At 36.8% G+C, this 20648-nt stretch overlaps 1 protein-coding gene across 1 annotated transcript in view; it reads right to left on the reverse strand.

Moving 5' to 3' along the window:
- The window catches only part of ITGA8 (integrin subunit alpha 8), a 205931-nt gene that overhangs the window by 124527 nt on the left and 60756 nt on the right, over positions 1-20648 (reverse strand). Inside the window, exons 10-12 of the mRNA XM_074192923.1 lie at positions 20531-20587; positions 19568-19620; positions 6572-6777 (exon numbers count right to left, since the gene is read on the reverse strand). Of these exons, the coding sequence (XP_074049024.1) occupies positions 6572-6777; positions 19568-19620; positions 20531-20587 (316 nt within the window). The remainder of the gene's footprint in view (positions 1-6571; positions 6778-19567; positions 19621-20530; positions 20588-20648) is intronic.

A 20648-nucleotide genomic window follows, 5' to 3' on the forward strand; every position in this document is an offset into this window, starting at 1 on the left:
AACCCAAGTTCTTCCAAATTACAAAGTCAGCTCCCTATTATTCCCTATTCCTTATTTTCTCAAGCATAAAGCATTATACAAATGAGTTATATAATAGTCATCTCATCTGATGCTCACAACAACTCGGTGAAGTCATCAAGATGGCTTTTATTATTATTATTAATTTTCACTTAAGAAATGAGGCAACTAGGGTTTTGAGGGAGTCAATAGCTTTCCCACGGCCACCCAGCCAGTAATTAGAACTGCCAGTACAAGAATCCAAATTTTCTTACTTTCCTACTTCAATGTTCTTTTTAAAACTATAGTGAAAAGCAGATTATCTTCCAATTTTTTTTTATTAATTTGTTATTCGTTGCTTTACTCGTTGGATTGTTTCAGTTGTATTTGACTCTATGACTCCATTCAGGGTTTTCTTGGTAAATATACAATAAGGGTAAAGGTTTGTCATTTCCTTCTCCAGTTCATTTTGTAGATCAAGAAACTGAGGCAAACAGAGTTAAATGACTTGCCCAGGATCACATACTTGGTAAGTGTCTGAAGCTGGATTTGAGTTCAGATCTTCCTGCCTCCAAGTTTGCCACTTTGAACTACAAAATTTATTTTAATAGAAAACATCTCTAGGGAAAGTAATATAATAATAATAACACATTATAGTAAATGCAAGCATATAATTTGTTTGTCTCAAAACAGCTCTGCTACCTTCTCCACTGTGATCTCAGGGGTACTATCCTATCACTAATCTACTTCCTTCCTTCTTTCCCTCTTGCTCCTTTCATTTCTGACACTTCTTGAAATCTTGCTTACTCCAAAAGACTGAATCACGGACCATTATCTCAATCCCTGGATATGCCTTCCTTCATGCTCCCCTTCCCCAAACACTGGTCCAAGAGGAAAACCAGGCATTCTTCTTTCTCCCAATTGCTGTTTCCAAACCTACTCTACCTCTTCTGCTGCCAGAACTCAGACATCTGTCCTGCATTAATATTTATTGTCTTTGGATATATTTCCGCATTCAGATCCTCTTAGAAAGATGTCATCTGGATGACTACTAGCTCATTTTCACTCCTTTCTCAAGTTTAATCACTTGCTTATAGACTTCCTCTCCCTCCTAGAGGATTTCAGTTGATATGGAATTCACCTTGGCTTCTCACCTATGCCTTCACTTCTCATCAGCCACCGTCAGGAACTATCATATCCTTATCTCACCAGCAGCCACAAACATCCTCCTTCTATGATCAAGAACTAAGAAATGCTTCTCTCCATGCATAATTACATATAATCCCATCATTTCCTATAGCTTATTCTTCTTGAATGCATTATTCATTGCCAGCTTGGCCCGGGGCCTGGGTTTCTCCTAATCTCTCACTTTTTTCCTAAACCAATGTTGACCTTATGTTATATTGAAAGAGTTCAGCTCTATACTGTGCTATATGCTTGTCTACCTCGCTCCCTTGTCCTATTGCTGGTCATACCTTGACAAAGTTCCAACCCATAATTATCCCCCCCACCTCTACCTTTTCTTCTCCTATTCATATATTCCTCAATAGTACTGAAGAAAGGCACATCCTTACATTCTTACACTACAGAATTGTGCTAAGCTCAACTGGGACATTCTGCACATCGGTACATTTATTCTTCTGTAATTAAACTGTACCAGGTTCTCCATGATGTTTGTGACAAACTTGAGTTAACTCTAATTCTAGTTCCCTTCCCTCTCAACAAACAACCTAATCTCATACTCTACAGACCAAGAGGTCGTTCACTGTGAGCTCCCTTTTGTCTTCTACTCATAAAAACCTTGACACAATCTCCTAACTTCCTTTACTTCAGACTCTGATGAAGATATGACCCTTCTAGCCATGATCAGTCCTTTTACTTTTCCCCCTATATCTCATCCCCCTGCCAGTCTCTTCTGACAGAATCCCACAATCACTCTTTTCTCCCCTCCCTAATTTTAATCTCTCTACTGGATCCTTCCCTGTAGTCCATACTGACTCTGCCATCCACTGAAACTATTCATCCAAGTCTTTCCTTTTCTTCACAGTCAAACCCCTACCATACTTCCAGTCACTCAGGTTTATAGCCATCCAGTTCATGTGGAAGTCAAGACATCACCCGAGATGTCAAGGGTCCTCTTCAAAAAAATGAAGGAATAACAACACAATAACAAAACGAAAACAAAATGAATTTATAAGCATCGAATCCACTTTGACTCTTCGAACTCTTTTACCCACCTCCATATCCTCTCAGTAAAGTTTTAGTTATTCTTCTGCTAACACAGTTCTTAAATCTCTCTCTCTCTCTCTTTCCCTGTACCAATCACTGTATGTCAAGCCTTTATCATCTCTTGAACTATTGTAATAATTTCTTATTGACTGACTGATTGATTGATTGCAAGGCAATGGGGTTAAGTGATTTGCCCAAGGTCACACAGCTAGGGAATTATTAAGTGTCTGAAACTGGATTTGAACTCAGGTCCTCCTGACTCCAGGGCTGGTGCTTTATCCACTACGCCACCTAGCTGCCCCTGCAGTAACTTCTTAAACTAGTCTTCCTACCTCAGTTCTCTCCCTTTTCTTATTCATCCTCTACACACATGATCAAGATATACCCTGATATAGGCCAGGGTCATGTAATTCCTCTGCTCAAGAAACTCCTCTTGTCTGTGGACAAGACGTGATGGTTGGAATCCTAAATAGTCCCATCTTTTTAGATTAATTGACTGTTACTCCCCTTTGTGTACACAACTACATTTCAGGTAAAAGGGACTTCCAGCTATTTCTTAAATGAGATGTTTCATCTCCCATTTTCACTGTCTTTGTAGAGACTTCTCATCTCTATCTTGTAGAATTCTGAACTTCCAAGTTCACCTCCAGCATCATCATTTATGAGATGCCTTTCCTGATGTCTTCACTCATGGTTCATTCCCACACCATGCTTAACTTGCCTTGTACTGAATTTTATTTTGCATTAATTTCTATGGGCACATGCTGATTTGTCCTCTCCCAAATAATAGTTCCTTGATAGAAGATTGAATGAATGAAATATAATTTATTAAATGCTTACCATGAGTCAAGCATACTAAAAACCAAGTATATAAAAAAGAAAAAGTAAGGTCTTCAGGAGCTTATGCTCTAATTAGTAGAGCCAATATATAAAAGGAAATTCAGTTGCAGAGTAAATGGAGAGGTATGGCAGTATAAGAGTGTGGTGTTAGATGAAAAGCAGGGTCCTAAGATCATATGAGTGGTCAGATAATAGTGAGGGCATCTGGAAATCAGAGATGTGATAGCCAGGAGGACCACTGGTGCTTCCCATCTCATCTAAGTTATGTGAGTAATCAAGCAACCACACTAGCTTCTGGACAGTCAGGAGCAGAGTAAAGAAAGATTTGTACCCCACGGTCTCCCAGTTTCCATCTCTCTCTCTTTTGATGAGTTCTTCCCAATTTCCACTCCTCATCTGTCCTTATTTTCATGTTGTTCTCTCACATTAGAATGTAAGCTCCTTGAGATCACGGATTATTTTTCTCCTTCTTTATAGCCATGATGCTTAGTTTAGTGGCTGACATAAGCACTTAAAAAACGATTTTTGATCCAGATGACTTTAGCTCAGGAGAATGAATAAAGGGAAGAGTTTCTTATGTTATTGTCTTCCTTCTTCTCAGGGGTCCCAGGTAGAATGTGAGTTCACTAAAGGCAATGTCTAATCCTTTCTACCTTTGTAATTGACTCCTAATATTTTGCCATGGATAAAGGAAGCACTTGGTAAATGTTTGTTGAATTATTGAATACATTTCAACTCCATTTTCTTAGACTTTTTTATTTCCTCTGCTACATGTTCAATCTCTCAAAAGAACAGCCCCTAATAGATGATAAACCTACTGCTGCTAAATGCTCAGCTTTAAAGCTCAGAAAGAAGACTTAATCTAGCTATGTGGCCTTGGGCAAGCCACTTAACCGCATTTACTCTGCAGAAACCTAAAAAAAAAGAAAGAAGACTTAAAATGATCTGGAAGAATCATTTAAGATTAATTTACTGAGTATCAATAAAAAGGAACTGTCCTTTGTAACAAATTAATGAAGCATTTCTGTCATCTTTCAAATATTTTATTAAGGACTTGGATAAGGAAACAAATAAATAACAAAAGACAATTCCCCCAAGGGAATGTAGAATTATAATACACTTAAGAAATTCTTTGGAAGTCATAAATCAAGGAAAAAAGTAACATTGGAAAGCCAGAGGTCACAAATCAGTATAAAATTTAATTTCCCAAAGGGCCATGTGCTCTGTAGCAATGCAGAGTTTTTTTAAGTAGGCCTCAATGACGAAAACATCAAGGAAAGAGAATAAAAACATTAAATATTTCCTGTGTAGTAACCTGGCTACTTAAGAGTCAGATTCCACTGAATTTTTTGGATGGTGTCATTCAAGTCAGAGGGTCTTCTCTTGCTAGACCTGGAAACTGAGGTCTTAGCAGAACACCACAGACAGGCAAACAAGCTAGCTGACTAACAAACAAACCTTATCAGAGTCACATGGCTAATTGTTGATTTAAATTGAAGTTTTCAGGGGAGTCAATATTTACCAGTTTCTGATTGTCTGTTTTTGTTTCCCCACCATACCCCCATTCTGATAGCTAGGTGAATTAATTTCCAAGAATTAATTTTACCAATGAAATATCACTTGCTCATTTGCTTTAAGTCAGACAGAACTAAGAACATCATTTGGTTAAAGTCTTTGATCCTTTTCAAGTCACTATTTGAAGTGCAAAGTGGTACCATGGAAAGAGGACTAGGCTTGGATTTAGGAGACCTGGTTTCAAGGTACCATCTTGGCCTAATAATGGTAATAATCATAATCATCAACATATAGTAACTTAAATTTTCCTAAGCACATCATAAATATCTTGCTTGATTCTCACAACAACCCTGAGAGATAGGTGGTCATTTTATAGAGAAGGACACTAAGTTAAACAGAGGTTGAGTGTCTTATCCAGGGTCACTTGATGGGAAAATATATGGTATTGAACTTGAAATCTGGTCTTTCTGATTCCATCACCCAGCACTGTACCCATTGTGCCAACTATCTGCCTTACTATCAATGGGGCTTTGAGTAACTTCCATACTAATTTCCATGGTGATTTAACTATAAAATATGATTGAAATACTTATGTTACTTATCTCACAAGACTGTGTTGAGTATTGAGCTAGATAATACAGGTAAAGTACTTTGCCAACTTTTTTGGGGTTTTTTTTGCAAGGCAATGGGGTTAAGTGACTTGCCCAAGGTCACACAGCTAGGTAATTATTAAGTGTCTGAGGCCAGATTTGAACTCAGGTCCTCCTGACTCCAGGGCCGGTGCTCTATGCACTGCACCACCTAGCCGCCCTCAGACTTTTTGAACTAGAAGTTAGGCTACTATTTTCTAAAAGTGAAATATTTCAATGAATCAGTGCCATTGTTTCTTGCCTAAGATATAGGGTCTGAATGAGCTTCAGAAACCTTTAACATGTCACATGTGATACATATGTGCTACAAAATCACCACTCAAGGCAGGCCCTATGTCCTGAAAATCATCTAGATTCTTGCCCTCTCCTGCAATAGCCTTCAATTTTGCAGGTAGGGATCTTCTAAAAGGGCTTCAAATTGAGACTCAGAAAAATGTTAGAGAGTTATCACAGGAAGAACCTTGGCTTTGCTAAGCTGGAAAGATTCATTGCTAAGAAATGAATTTTTCTGCCTTGACAACTGATGAAACCTTCTGAAGTAGCTGCTATTTTCATTGATAGAGAGAGCCTAGCTTTCTAGTCTTCTTACCCTCCATGTAATCTATGTTGCAACTATTCTGGCCAACTTTTTTGTTGATTTTATACAAGACTCCAACTATTGTTGCCATGCTGCTTTGACAGTGTATATCACCCTAGCCTCTTCCCCCACACACACATACTCTTTCTTAGTTTAACTTTATTCTTTTTCTATTCAACTCAAATGACAATTCTGCAGGAGTCCTTTCTCTATTCACAAAGCTACTAGTGTTGTCTTCCTTAGAAATTATCTGTCTAATCTTGTTTGTACTTATTTTCATGTTTTCTCTCACATTAAAATGTGAGTTTTGGGGGCAACTAGAAGGCACCGTGGATAGAGCACCGGCCCTGGAGTCAGGAGGACCTGAGTTCAAATCTGGCCTCAGACACTTAATAATTACCTAGCTGTGTGGCCTTGGGCAAGCCACTTAACCCCATTGCCTTACAAAAAAAAAACCTTAAAAACTGTGAGTTCTTTGAGGTCAAGAATTATTTCTCTCCTGCTAATATGACTGTAATACTGTAACCATTTAAGAAATTATTTTTGATTACATAGAACTTTTAAATTATCCATAGCATAGCAGGTAAAATATTGATTGGATTTTCTTACACAAAACCCAAACAACCATCTTGAAACTCCCTATATTTTAGTGGCTCTGCATCATGTACACCAAAAAGACTGTTATCAAATGACATTGTTTTCCCACACCTATCAGGGACATGAAAATTATGATAATTTTGAAATATTGTGAAATTACTCTTACCATTGTACCCATCTTGGTTCAAATCTCCCAAATGAGTGATAGCGCTTCCAAATCTGCCAAACACTTCCGTTCCTGAGAGGACCTGGGCATCTCTGAAGAGCAAAGGACTTTCTTGTAAGTAAAGGTAAACCTGACCCACTTCTTTAGGACTGCTCTCAAATTCACGCTCCATGAAGAGGGGAGCTCCAATCAAGACATCGTCCAGGCTGAAAGATAAAGAGAGGGGAGAGGGATGTAAGGATGGAAGGAGAAAGAAAGAGGGAGGGGAAGAGGGAGGAAGAGAGAGGGTGAGAAGTAAGAAAGAGCCAGAGACAGAGAAGGAAAGGGAGAGGAAGAAGAAGAGAGGGAGAAGGAGAGGAAGAATGAAAGATGGAGAAGGAATGGGGAAGAGGGAGGGAGGGGGAGAGAGAGAGAGAGAGAGAGAGAGAGAGAGAGAGAGAGAGAGAGAGAGAGAGAGAGAGAGAGAGAGAGAGAGATCCAGGCAGATGATACAGATACAGAAAGGTGAGAGGGGGTGAAAGAGATCAGAAGAATTAATATTCCTATTATTTAAAATACTTTAAAAAATTCAGAAGCATCACTTGTGTATTTTGCAAATATGATATACCCTATAGAGCAGTGTGACCTTGGAATCAGGAGGATGGGAGTTTGAATCCAACCTCTGACACTTACTAGCTGGGTGACCTTGAGCAAGTCATTTAACCCTGATTGCCTCAAATCCAGGGCCATCTCCAGGTATCCTGATTCATTTCTGGTCACTGGACCCAGATGGCTCTGGAGGAGAAAGTGAAGCTGGTGACTTAGCACAACATTCCCCTGATCTTAGAGTCTTTTTAGAAAATGAAGGAAAAACATTATTTTTGCACCTCAGTAGCAATTTACTGCCAAAAAGGGGGATATTATAAAATCACATCAATTCTTTTATGACCCCAAAATTTCTCCATGGGGGGGAAAGTCTTGTTCCTATCTAAATACTCCCTCAAGTTTTAAATGATTTTTTGAATATATATTTTATGTATTAGGAAAATTTTTCAGTTCAATAGTTACTTTTTAAAAATAAAATCCCACACAAAACTCCAAAATAGCATTTTTAGACATTTCAGAAGAGAATAAATTGATGAAGAAATATCATTTTAAAACATGGTTTGGTTAATGATGGTATATTAAGAATACTTTACTTGTCAGACATGTCTGAGATTTTAGAAGTGTCTATTATCTGAAATTACTATAGTGATAAAGTTTTACAAAATCAGGACTCAAGTGTACTTGTATCCTTTATCCTGGACACAGTAGTAATTGTCTTTATGTCATTCAGTATCATTTTCTATGGCACTGGTAAGGTGATCATCCCAAAGACATTTTTTGCTTGAGTAGAGTTTGATCCTCCATTCCCAGGTAAATTTTATATAAATCTCTGACTCTCCAGTGTTTAAAAAGTCCCACACTTATTTAGGATTAAATCTATTAGAAATATGACAAATGTCAAAAGAACAAGCATAGATTTTGTGTTAAGTAAACTCTCTAATGAACAACATGGGTTATAAAGCTTATACAGCTGCTTTTTCACATTTTATATGGAGTTAATTACTTAAATTCTTCTGCTATTTATTAGATGTGTGGCCTTGGGATAATCACTTCACTTTGCTAGGCCTTCATTTAATTAGATAGTGTCAAATGGTCCTTTCACTTCTCACTGTTAAAAAAAATAAGACAACATACTAAACATATAACCAAACAAAAGTCAGAAAAATTATCCTACAATTCTTCTTTGAATACCAATAGTAAAGTGTCTGACTTAGCTTTCCATATTTTTCTTCTAATCCTTTTCTGACAAAATTCACTTTATAGCGATCATTATTTTTAACCAGTACCAAGGCACAAATTTTATACTACACATGTACCTCATTAGCTTGATCACATGCTGTAATTAGGTGTTTCATGGATAAATTAGGTTCCAAAATTGGACTTTAACTTTCTCTTCCACAAAAGCTGTGTGTTTAACTTCTCATCTATTATCTAGTGTCCGTAATTCACATGAGATTGGTGTGCAAAGGTTATTGCCTGAATGAATAAATGAAGCAATGATCAAGAGAGCATTTGTTTATAAGAATTAAAGCAGGATCCAATCAATTGATCCAATTGTACTATAAAATAATGAAGTTAAATTTAATTATTAAAGGTTTGCATTTAAAAAAACCAGTACATCTGTGTAGATGTATTTGGTAGATATTGGTAGACAGATGTAGATGAAGATATTTGCCATGGTTTTCTTTTCATTTGAATCTACTTTTTAAGTCTGGCTACCAGAACTTGAGCCAGGATGGAGTCCTCAGGGTAGGTCAACAAACAAATTTTTTTTAAAGTTGAGTCCTCCACATAAACACAAGTATCCAGTGTTACTTCCTTTCCAATAAAGTGGCCCTAGAATGGTCAAGTTAGCCACCTGCTGGGCTTCTCTACTCAGTCCCTTTGTGTCCTGCAGAGTCCATAAACAGCAGGAGGATGGGAAGTGTCAATGGGTTAAAATGTAATTTTGTGAAACCCTGATACAGTACAAATACACTGAGGTAGTGGGATTGAAGTTTTGGACACAGGTTTGTTTGTTTCAGGCAGAAGATGAAAAGCACCAGCATCTTTTGTTATTGAAAAACTTGTCCAAAGATTCGTAACCAAACATTGATGGTTTCAGATGAGTTGACTGGCTTCTATTTGGGAGTGCATCTAGCTTCTCAAGTTAACTTCCCCTGCCTGTTTATGTTTCCCAAATATCTGGAGTCCTTGAAAGTTCATTCATCAATCAACATTCACTAAACAATTTAATCCAAATTGTTTAGAATCCACCCAAATGACTATCAGGAGATTGTATTGAGTTAGTTTAGTGTAAGAGTGGAGGAGGGGACTTGGGGGTGCTGAGAAAATGTCCCTTCATGCATTCATTAGGCTGTTTTACCCAATGTGACCAAGCAATTTTTCCTCTTACGTTTTAGTTCTTGTAAATCAAGATCTTGGAAGGCATTATAGAGCCCAAGGGTCAGAACACAAAGTATCTAAGTGGAGGACTTAAAACATAGTACACAAATGCAAGGTAGATTATTATTTTTGTAACCTATTTCTTGGTTAGTGACCTGGAATACTGATATTTCCCACAGTCCTTGGAACTACAATGTACTGAACTAAGAAGAAACATTCAACTCATACTTTGAATCTTGCTTTGAATAACTTCATGAGGCCTACATTAAATACAAAGATTTAAAATTTTAAAGAGTATCTTACAAGCCTTAAAATATAATTTAAATGCCATTAGCTATTATTCTTATTATTTGGAGTGACTAAGGAGAAGGCTACGGAAAACTGTCTTTAGAGAAGCCCATCAGGAAAGTGGAGCTAACATAGTGGACTAAGGGCCACCAACTAGCTGAACACTCCCAACAATCCTCTCCAAACAATTTTTAAAATAATGCCTCACATCAAATTTTGGAGTGACAAAGTCAAAAAATGAAAGTAAGACATGTTTCTGGTCAAAGAAGTTTATGACATCAGAGTGGAAGCATGGTGGCAACAACTATGGTATGGTAGCAGCTTCAGGAACTCTCAGCCCAGAGACATAAGGAGGTTGGACAAATGGTCAGAAAGAAATTATAGTTGATACTTCTCTGATACTAGGTAAAGCTGGCACTTACTGGCAACTCTACTGCCCATATGCAGTTCTAGATTAAAAGTTCAGGGAGGAGAAAAGTACTGGGGGGTGTGACAAGGGACTTAAAGAAAGATGAGTGTTAGGGGAAGCTAGGTGGTACAGGGCATAGTCCACTGGCCCTGGAGTCAGGAGGACCTGAATTCAAATCCGAACTCAGACACTTAATAATTGCCTAGTTGTGTGACCTTGGGCAAGTCACTTAACCTCATTGCCTTGTAAAAACAAAACAAAACAAAAAAACAAATAAAGATGAGTGATAGAGGGAAAAAGGAGAAAGAGAAATGTGAGTGATGCTAGAAAGCTCAGAAAAAGAGAATTAATAGCTTGGTAAAAGAGGCACAAAGATACTGAAGAAAATAGCACCTTAAAAAGCAGAATTAGCCAAAATCTCATAGAAGAAAATAATTCCTTAAAAATTAGAATTGGGCAAGTGGGAGTTAATGACATCATGGGACATTAAAAAAAATAAGACAAAAATCAAAAGAATGAAAAAAATAGAGGAAAATGTGAAATGCTACATCAGAAAAAAATCTGCTCTGGAAAATAGATCCAAGAGGAATAATTTAAGAATTATTGGACTACCTGAAAGCTATGATCAAAGAATGAGACTAGGAATTATATTTCAAGAAAATTATCAGAGAAATCTACCTTGATATTCTAAAATCAGAAGGTAAAATTGAAAGGGAAAGCATTCACCATTTATCCTGAAAGAGATCTCAAAATGAACCCCTACCCCAGTAACATTAAAGCCAAATTCCAGAGCTTCCAGGACAAAGAGAAAAGATTAAAAACAATCAAAAAGAAATAATTCAAATATCATGGAGTCATAGTCTGGATCAAACAAAATTTAGTCACTTCCACCTTAAAGGAACAGAGAGATTTGAATATGATTTTCCAGAAGGTGCAAAGGAGTTAGGATTACAACCAAGAATCACCCATGCAACAAAACTAGTTAAAATCCTTTAGGAAAAATAAATGGACACATTTTTCATTGCATCAGTTCTAAATTTGCCCCCCTATCCAAAGTTCATTGCTCTTATATCAATCAGCCTTCTGGAACAAGCTAAAACAAATCCAATGCAACTTCTACATGATCTTTTTGTCAGACACTTGGTGTGCTCTGCCTCCTCCATCTTATATTTGTGAAGTTGTCTTTTCGATCACAAGTGTTCTTTATTTCTACTTCATTTTATCTAATTAAATTTGACCAATGTTCTAGTCTTTCAAGGACTTCATAGCTACAAAATCTGACATCCAATGCTTTAATAATCTTTCTCAGCATTTATCACTTTATATAAGATCAGATTAGTCCAACAAAGTAGCTTCTTAATAAACACTTGTAGATAAATTGAATGAAGTGCATCCAGTCCAACTCAACTCAATTCAATTCAAGGAACACTTAAATAAAGTATCTGCTAATTACTAACATATTGATAAAAATCCATTATGTCAGAGTCAGCAAAGTTTCTTGGGGCAGTTTGCTGAAGACCACTTTCAAAAATGGCATTGATTCATTAATGAATACTCACTGGGATCCAATCTCATTTAACAGCTCTGAATTCACCTAAATGTATTATAATTTAGACCATATCTCTCTGTTTGCTATCTTATAAGGTAAGCATGAACAACACTATCAAATGCTTTAGTAAAAGAGAAATAAATTATATTTATAGCAATAACTTTATATAATAGTTTAATAATAAAAGAACCCAAACTACTAAGTAGCTTGGGGGGAGCAGCTAGGTGGCACAGTGGATAGAGCATTGGCCCTGGAGTCAGGAGGACTTGAGTTCAAATACAGCCTGAGACACTTAATAATTGCCTAACTGTGTAACCTTGGGCAAGTCACTGAATTCCATTTTCTTAAATAAATAAAAATTTTAAAAAAGAGTAGCTTAGCATGTACTGTTTTGATGAAACCATTCTGACTCTTGGTGATCACTGCTTCTCTTTAAGGTAATAATTAACTCTCCTGAAAAAAAAAAGAATTCAGTCTAGATACTCCAGATATTCAGTGTTCATTGGAATTTATTTTGTCATTTAATATAAACACTACAAAGGATGTTCTTTTGCAGCCTACAGAGAGTTTTTAGTAAGCTCCTTTTATTCTATGATGCCTACAGAGACTAAGGTTAAGGATACACTTGCAAGTTGTTTTGGCCATTTAGAATTAAGATAAATTCAATAAAACAAAATGGATTTTCTTGATTCAATTTTGTTTGTTTTTGTATTTAAAAATGTGCTTGAAACAGTAGACTCAATAAATACTTGTTAGTAAATTGATTGGATGCCATCCAATCTAACTCAATTAAATTCAAGGAACACTAACTGCTACATGTCTGCTTTTTGTGTACATATAAGGCTCTATTAGACCATGGGAACATAACAATAAAAAATGAAACTGTTCCTACTGTTGAGGACCTAATATTCTATGCAATGAATCTTATACTGCCTTCAAGGAATTTCCATTTCCATGATGGTAAATGATCAACTTCATTACATTTCTATTTTCAATTAGTACTTTTTAATAATTGGAGATAGTCTTAAATTTCCACTGATGAATTTGTAATTAAGATATTGTCTAAATTTTTTTTTGTTGGGTTCATGGGTATGAGTAGATAGCAGTATTTTATCACACATATGGTTTAGATAGGAACATGTATCTCATATCACATTGAATAGAATCAGCTTACAAAGGGAACTATGTAATTATCACCTAGATGCAGAGGTGTTCAGGTAAATGTTTGACAACTAACTCTAAAAAGGCACAACACACTTTTAAGTTAAATCTTCATGATTAACATTTTATCTATCTTCTTAAATCTAGAAATAAACAAACCTATAAATTGGGTCTTGAGTGGGATGTAGCCTTGGCCTATTTCTGAGGTATAAATACACTGAAATTTTAATAATTGCTTCTTTCTTTTAGGTTCTTTTTTTAGAGGCAAATGGGGTTAAGTGGCTTGCCCAAGGTCACACAGCTAGGTAATTATTAAGTGTCTGAGACCTGATTTGAACCCAGGTACTCCTGACTCCAAGGCCGGTGCTTTATCCACTATACCACCTAGCCACCCCTAATAATTGCTTCTTAATCCTAAATGAATGAGCTGGTTCAGTCATGCTTTTCACTAAAGCATCCTTTTTGTTACAGTGATTTAGATTTCTTTAAAGGGACTGAAAAGTTTTTAATCTTATACTCCTTAGATATTTATGATAAATAAATTCAATATTTAACTGTGATTATTACCTACATATTAAGTTATAAATACATATAACTTGCAGACTTTAAGGTTCTAGCAAGCTGATATTGTGTCTATTCTTGACTATAGACTTGCAAAAACTTAATACTCTGGAAAGAACAAAAATTGCAAAACACTAGTGCACTGAAAAGAACAGACAATCATTTGGCAATCTGCATCTAGTTCCATTTGTAATCTTGGACAATTCATCTAATCTGTCAGCCTCAAAATGTTCACAACTTGGTTTTAACAGAATGATTGTGAAAATTAAATTAAAATTTTTTTTGAAAGACCTTTGGAGGAAAGTTGGGGGAGAGAGATCACCAAAGGAAAGAATGGGGTTATTTGTCTGTCTGCCTTTCTTGTTCTATTAAGGCAACTGCTTAAAAAATCATAGTTATTAGGAACCTTAGCAATTATCTAGGACAAGCTCTTGTTTTTATAGATGAGGAAATGAGCTGGACCAAGGTTTCATAGCAAGCTAGTGCTAGATCTAGTACCCAGATCTCTTCCCTCCCAGTCCCATGCTGACCTTTCAACCTCTCTACACGTAGCATGAAACAGCAGCAAATGGTACCATGCTTAAACTTTTAGAGTGAATGGAAAATGTTGGAACAATGTGAGGAGATTTAAAACTTGTCCAAAAAAGTTTCATTGAGACACTTAGCCTAGGTATATTCTACTATGGCACCTTGGACCACACAACCTGAGCATCTCCACTTGGAATCTCACCAGGAGCCCAACATGATAAAAGTACTCTTCTATTAAAAGGCAACCTGCATATCTTTCGTCATCTGATATCATAGCGAAGTATGAGACAAAATAAACTCCCACTCATGCTAATGTTTTTCACATATCATGTACTAGAAACTATGGCCTGAAGGTTTAAGAATTTATGGAAGGTATTTGTTCCAGTACTGAAATTACAAAGTCCTTCCAGGAAGATCCATGATAACTTTGGGCCCATTACTATGTTGTTATGGGAAGCCTTAGCATTCAACTTTAAAACCCAAGCATAGACACACAAAAGAGGTCACAGTTGTCCTATTTTAGGATACTGCAAAGCTAAGCACACATCTCCTGCAAACACAAGTGCAGAGACTGATCATATAAATGATTGTATAATACCAGTGGCTTCCTTTATGAGCCCTTCTTATCCATGTCCAAAGAGTACTTTAACTGTATGTATACTGATGATGAATTTACACAGCAACTTAGTATTTTAAAATATCAGAGTAACTCATCTTCAGTCTCTCCAGATTATCTTTAAAGGGGCAACATTAAATTATTGGAGAAATTATTCCAAGCACTTGAAGGAATTCAGAATGAAATGCCTAATGATCAACACATTGCAGGGAAATTGCACATAGACTGGATGAACCAGAGGAGCAGTTTTAAAGGACAAAAAAGAATGGCTTGATTATCATTGGAGAAAGGCTTGTGCTTGTTACAGTCATGTTGTTTTGATCAGGGGAGTACCAAGAAGGTTTTTGTCTTTTTATTCTTCCTTAATCAAATACTGAAAATTTTACTGTAAATGGTGTCACAAAATTTTGCCACAGACTAGAATGAGTCTGTGGAGACAATGTCCTGCAGGGTAAATTGTGAAATAGGGAGAGAACTTGAAAGGAATTAAAACAAGTGGCTGATCCATGGAAAGGAACACACTGAACTAATTTGGGCCCTATAAAATGCTATGTGTAAGCTCCAACAGGAAGGCATTCCTGTGCTGGTTGCAGTACCATTTGTTTTATGGTAGGTCATCATGTAAATGCATTTTCATCAAAGAAATTGGGATATTATGTCATTTTTACTCTAAATTTTTTTCTACAGATGCTCCCTTATCCCATATTGGGGAAAGCCATCCTTTTCTCTTCCATTGCTGGAATTTTTAGTGTAAGTAGATATATCAATTTGTGCTCATAATGTAAGAAAATTGATATATAAGCTATTGAATTTTAAAAGGATCACCTGTTGATCATATGGAATCATAGATTCCCAGAATCCCAGAGGTGGAAGAAAGTTCAGAGACCATCTAGTTCATCTGATAGCTAAGTAGAAATCCTTCCTCTGACATACTTGATCCGTGGTCACCTGGGTTTATTTCCAGCAATGGGAAACTTGGTTTTCTGGAAAGATTGCTGAATCTCAGAATCAGAATACTTAAGGTTGAATTCCAGTATAGACATTATGCATGTGTCCTTGGGTCAGTCACTTAATGACTCTGTGCCTCAGTTTCCTCATAAGTAAAATGAGGGGGTTGGACTAGAATTAGAGGTGTTAAACTCAGAACCTCCCACAGCAAGGAGCTGATGAAACTGATGTTATTGGGAAATGGTTAACAAAATAAACAAAACTACAATATAATACTTAATGTTAATTTAAGTCAATATGCAGCTTGTAGATCTATTTCTATTTAAGTTAGACACCACTGAACCAGATGACTGCTATGGTCCCTTCCCACTCAATATTTTGATTCTATTGTAAACTGCTCAAATCACCTAAGATGGAGGTCTTCATTTGATAGAACCTAGCAGTTACTACATGGGTAGGAGCCAATTCTTTCTATTAATTGCATTTCTACATCTATGTGTCTGAGGGCTTTTCATTCATCAGATATTCTCATTCATTCTCTCTTTTCTTCATCCTGCTTTCCCCCTTCTCTCTTTCTCTGTCTCTCCTTTCTGACTCTGTCACTGTCTCTGACTCCCCCACCCTCTGGGTCTGTATCTTTGTGTCTGTCTGTCTCTCCTCCTCTCCTCTTCCCCTCCCTCCTTCCTCTTTTTCTCCTTTCTCTCTCTCTGGCTCTCACCTTACCTCTCTCCTTTCCTCTCTCCTCTTCTTCTTGCCCTCTTTCTTTTCCCTGCTCTCTTTTGGGTGGCATCATGTTGATAAAAGTCCTGGTCATCTAAAACATGGGCAATATGCACTAAGATGAAGGGAAAGAGCCACCCTTCTCTTTCTTTATGTCCTATGGCACTGGGAAATTGGAGTTTGGGTCTGTTTCATTTGTTCTTTTCAGCTCTCTCTCTCTCTCTCTCTCTCTCTCTCTCTCTCTCTCTCTCTCTCTCTCTCCCCCACTATCTCTCTCTCTCTTTCTCTGTCTCTCTCTCTCTCTGTCTGTCTCTGTCTCTTTATCTGTCTCTGAGTCTCTCTCTCTCTCTCTCTCTGTCTCTTGCTTTCTCTTTCATTCTCTCTCTCTGTAGAGGGAGGATGTCCCCAGAGCTGGGAGCTGTAGTCATATTGATTTTGGAGCCTAGATTTCAGACCCAGTGTTGCTACTAGCCCAGTAGAGAAGCCCTGAGGAGCCAGTTTGCCTGAATGAAGACCAGAGGGACTCTTGGAACTTGATGAGACTAATGTTCTATAGGAACTGAGTTTAGGTCTGAACTGAACCCCCCTCTCCTCTCCAGAGACTATGGTGGTAATATTGTTTAAAAGTTTGCTTTTGTTATTCTTTAAAGAAAATATAAATTTGTAAAAGCTAATCTAATTGTTCAGTGGTTATGTGGAACTGGAAAGCTTGGGGAATTCCCTTAAAGTTGAGGAAACACAACTGATGTGGGAAAAATTGAGCCAATGGCAGATGCTAGACACCCCTCAATCCCTTTAAGCGTACAGGAGAATTCTGGAGAAATTGTGATACATAATACATGGAGAGTTTTCACTGGCTATCCTTCCATTCCTGGAATCCCTCCCTCCTCCTCTCTACCTCTTGACTGTCTTCAAATCCCACCTAAAATCCTACCTTCTAGAGGAATCATTTCCTGATCCCTCACACACTCCTAAAATTTCTGTTTTCTCTCTGCTGAATCCTTCCAATTTGTCATGCCTACCTCTTGTTTGATTGTAATTGCTTGCATGTTGTCTCTCTTATAACACTGTGAGCTTCATGTATCTCGCGACTGCCTTTTGCTTTTCTTTATATCCCCCCAAGGCTTGTCAAAATACCTCATAAAAATTTATGAGCAGCTAGGTGACTCAGTGGAGTCAGGAGGACCTGAGTTCAAATCTGATCTCAGACATTTAATAATTGCCTAGCTGGGTTACCTTGGGCAAATCATTTAATCCCATTGACTTAAATAAGTAAAATTTTTTAAAAAAAGTTTACTGATTGCCTGGTCTCCTGAATTCTTACTTAGTTCTTTTTTTTTTGCCAGAGCACATTTGTCCAGTCACTAAGCTAAAATGGACTTCTTTGCAATGTTCTTAACCCATGGCTCCTGGTTGATCTCTGGGCCAAGTATTAGAACATAAGATCCTTGAGGGCAGGAACTGGTCTTGATTTCTTTGATTCTCTGATTTTGTTGAGTAATTTCCAAGGCCCATACCACTTCCATTTGACAGTTCCTTGGATGTTTAAGTGATTATCCCCCCCCCCCCAATCATCAAGTGAGATTTTTGGAAAGTAACTAGTAATGAGAATCACTTTAAATCATATCTCATCACTGCTATTATTATATCATTAGCATGAGATGAGCATTCACTATATGCAGAGCCTACAAAAGGGGAAGTGGAGCCCCTGAAGACATGAAGGAGGTCTGGAGAACCTTACATTATATAGAACACTGATTGGGTGGGCACATATAAAGAAACAGGAAAACACACAAACAGAAACATATAAAACACAATCAATTCCAGCTGTATAAAGATGGGACATCTAAGTGTACATTCTAATGGCCTGTCAATTTAATTATTTCTAATAGGGACTCAACATCACAAAGGTGTATTTTTAAAAATTAACTACTCTCTTTAAAATGAGTAAACAAAAACCATAATTTAACTTTTTGCCTGGTTCATGTTATTTGGTTTTACTACTGACCCCTAACAAGAGAGCACCCATTACCAAATTAACAGACCATTAGAAGCATAATTTACTAATCTGTGTATTGCTGATGGATATGTATGGGCTTGCAAAGAGGAATTACTGGTGGGAGCCAGATGAGTGAGCCCTCCAAAACTTAAGATAAGAATGGGTGGTTTAAAAGAAGAAATAATCATTTTTGTAAAGGCAAAGTTGAAATCAAAGCAAAATAGGCTCTTTTGGAATGACAGTTAAGAAACTTGGGGGGGGGTGAAGAATTAAGGATAGGGAATAGGATTTAACAGGCATACCACTTGGCTAAAGTGGGGTGGGGGAACAGTGGATTTGACAACAGATATTGTTTTCAAATTCTATCTCAACTTTATAAACCATAAAACCTTGCCCTATAATATAATGTAAAGCAAAAATTAGAAATAGTTCCTGTGCTAAGGAATGAGGTATCCCATTGAATAGAAAGTTGAATATGGGACTCAGGATGAGTTCCAATGCAGCCTCAAACACTTGTCACTATATGACCCTGGGCAAGTCATTGAACATTTCATTTTGCAAATCTTAAAAGCATTTCATATCCCTAGACCTTGGATACCTCCAGAATCAGAACATATCTTTTTTTCCCATCTGGGCACTGAATGGGAAGGGAATGAGTTAACAATACTGAGGACAGTCTCAGCATGTACAGTCATTTTGAGATGTATGCTTTGGCCTTCACTATTGTGAGAATTTAGATAGAGAGTAAGTAGCATCTCATCAATGAGACCCTGGGAAATTATAGCTGAAGCATGGCATAGTTGGCAGAGAAGCAAGAGGTAAGATCTGCAGATGGGAGCTGTGTTTCCTCAGTTGTTGGTTCCTGGGGCTAAGCCCAATCTGACCAAAGCTTGTCATGTCTCTGATTATTACATCTGTAAAATAAAGGACTTGGGGAAATGATCTCTAAACTTCATTCTAGGGCTTAACACATAGAGGGACTTGGCACATAGTAGGTACTTAATAAAGGCAAGTCAACTGAGTGTACACTTCCAGTTGAAATTCTATACTGCTTGTTAAGAAGTCATATATGGGGGTGGGGGAGGGGAAACAAGATTGGGGAAAAATTGTCAAATTCAAAATAAATAAATTTAAAACAAAACAACAAAAAGAAGTCATATGCAAATTTTACATAAGAAAAATTGAATATTTTTTCATATACATGGTAAGTTAGGAAAGAAAAAATAATATTGGATGTAGTCACTTACCCATCATTGTTGACATCTGATACTGAAATAGCATATCCAAAATAAGATGCCATCTATAAATGAAAACCAGAAGTTATTACGTGCTTTGTGTCCCCAAGTTATTTTTAAATAATCACCACTTATTCATTGCAATAAAAATACATCTCCAATGAAAGTTAACTACAAAAATCATGTTTTTGAATGACTAATTTCTCTCATCATCTCATTTTATTGCATTCTTTATCATCACTAGTCTGCCTTAGTTTGAACTTACTTTCTGATGTAGCCTGTAGTATAACAAGGGCCATTTCGAACTAAAATACTTAATTCTCTCCCTCAGCTGAGGGAAGAGATGAGGGGGGGAAAGACTGTGATCAGGAAATTCAATTTAGGCTGTTGCCCTTTGTGTTAAAGGTCAAGTGGTCAATATACAGCATGGAATGGAGAACAAAAAGGAGTTGACATCAGTTGCATCTGTCTTTAGGGTAAAAAAAGAATTTCAAAGACAGAAAGAAAATATTTTTGAACTAGTCATCATTTGAATGTTCAAGCCTTAGATCCTTTTTAACTCTTGTTGCTGTTTGTCCTTCATTTTCAAAGAGGACCATGACATCAGGAGGTGATGCCATGACATACATGTGAATTGAATTTAAGTGAGGGAAGGTTGTTTAAAGTTACTGGCTTTGCTTTCTCCCCCCCCACAATCCTCTGAGTCCAGTGACAAGATACAGATTAGGATGACTGGAGAGCATTTTTAGTAGCAGAATAATCAAAACATAATTATTTTTGTAGGCTATTGTAACATCTACGAAAATATAAACTCAAAGTGCAGAATACTATATGAAACTCATAGACATTTTTGGCAACAAAACTCATTTATTATTGGATTTGTCTTTTAATGAAAAGTTGAAGTATAAAATAAATAGTAAGACTGACATATTATTCACACACGATATGGGTTAAAATGTTGAAAATGGAAATTACCTGTTCACCAGTGAAATTCTGAATAAAGGTCATATCCGTTGAATTAATAATTGAAACCTAAAAATGATAGAAATTAGATGCTATATAACTGAGAAACAATTTAACAATAGTTTTCTTT

The sequence above is a fragment of the Macrotis lagotis genome, chromosome 7 (assembly GCF_037893015.1).
Source record: "Macrotis lagotis isolate mMagLag1 chromosome 7, bilby.v1.9.chrom.fasta, whole genome shotgun sequence".
Taxonomy (NCBI): domain Eukaryota; kingdom Metazoa; phylum Chordata; class Mammalia; order Peramelemorphia; family Peramelidae; genus Macrotis; species Macrotis lagotis.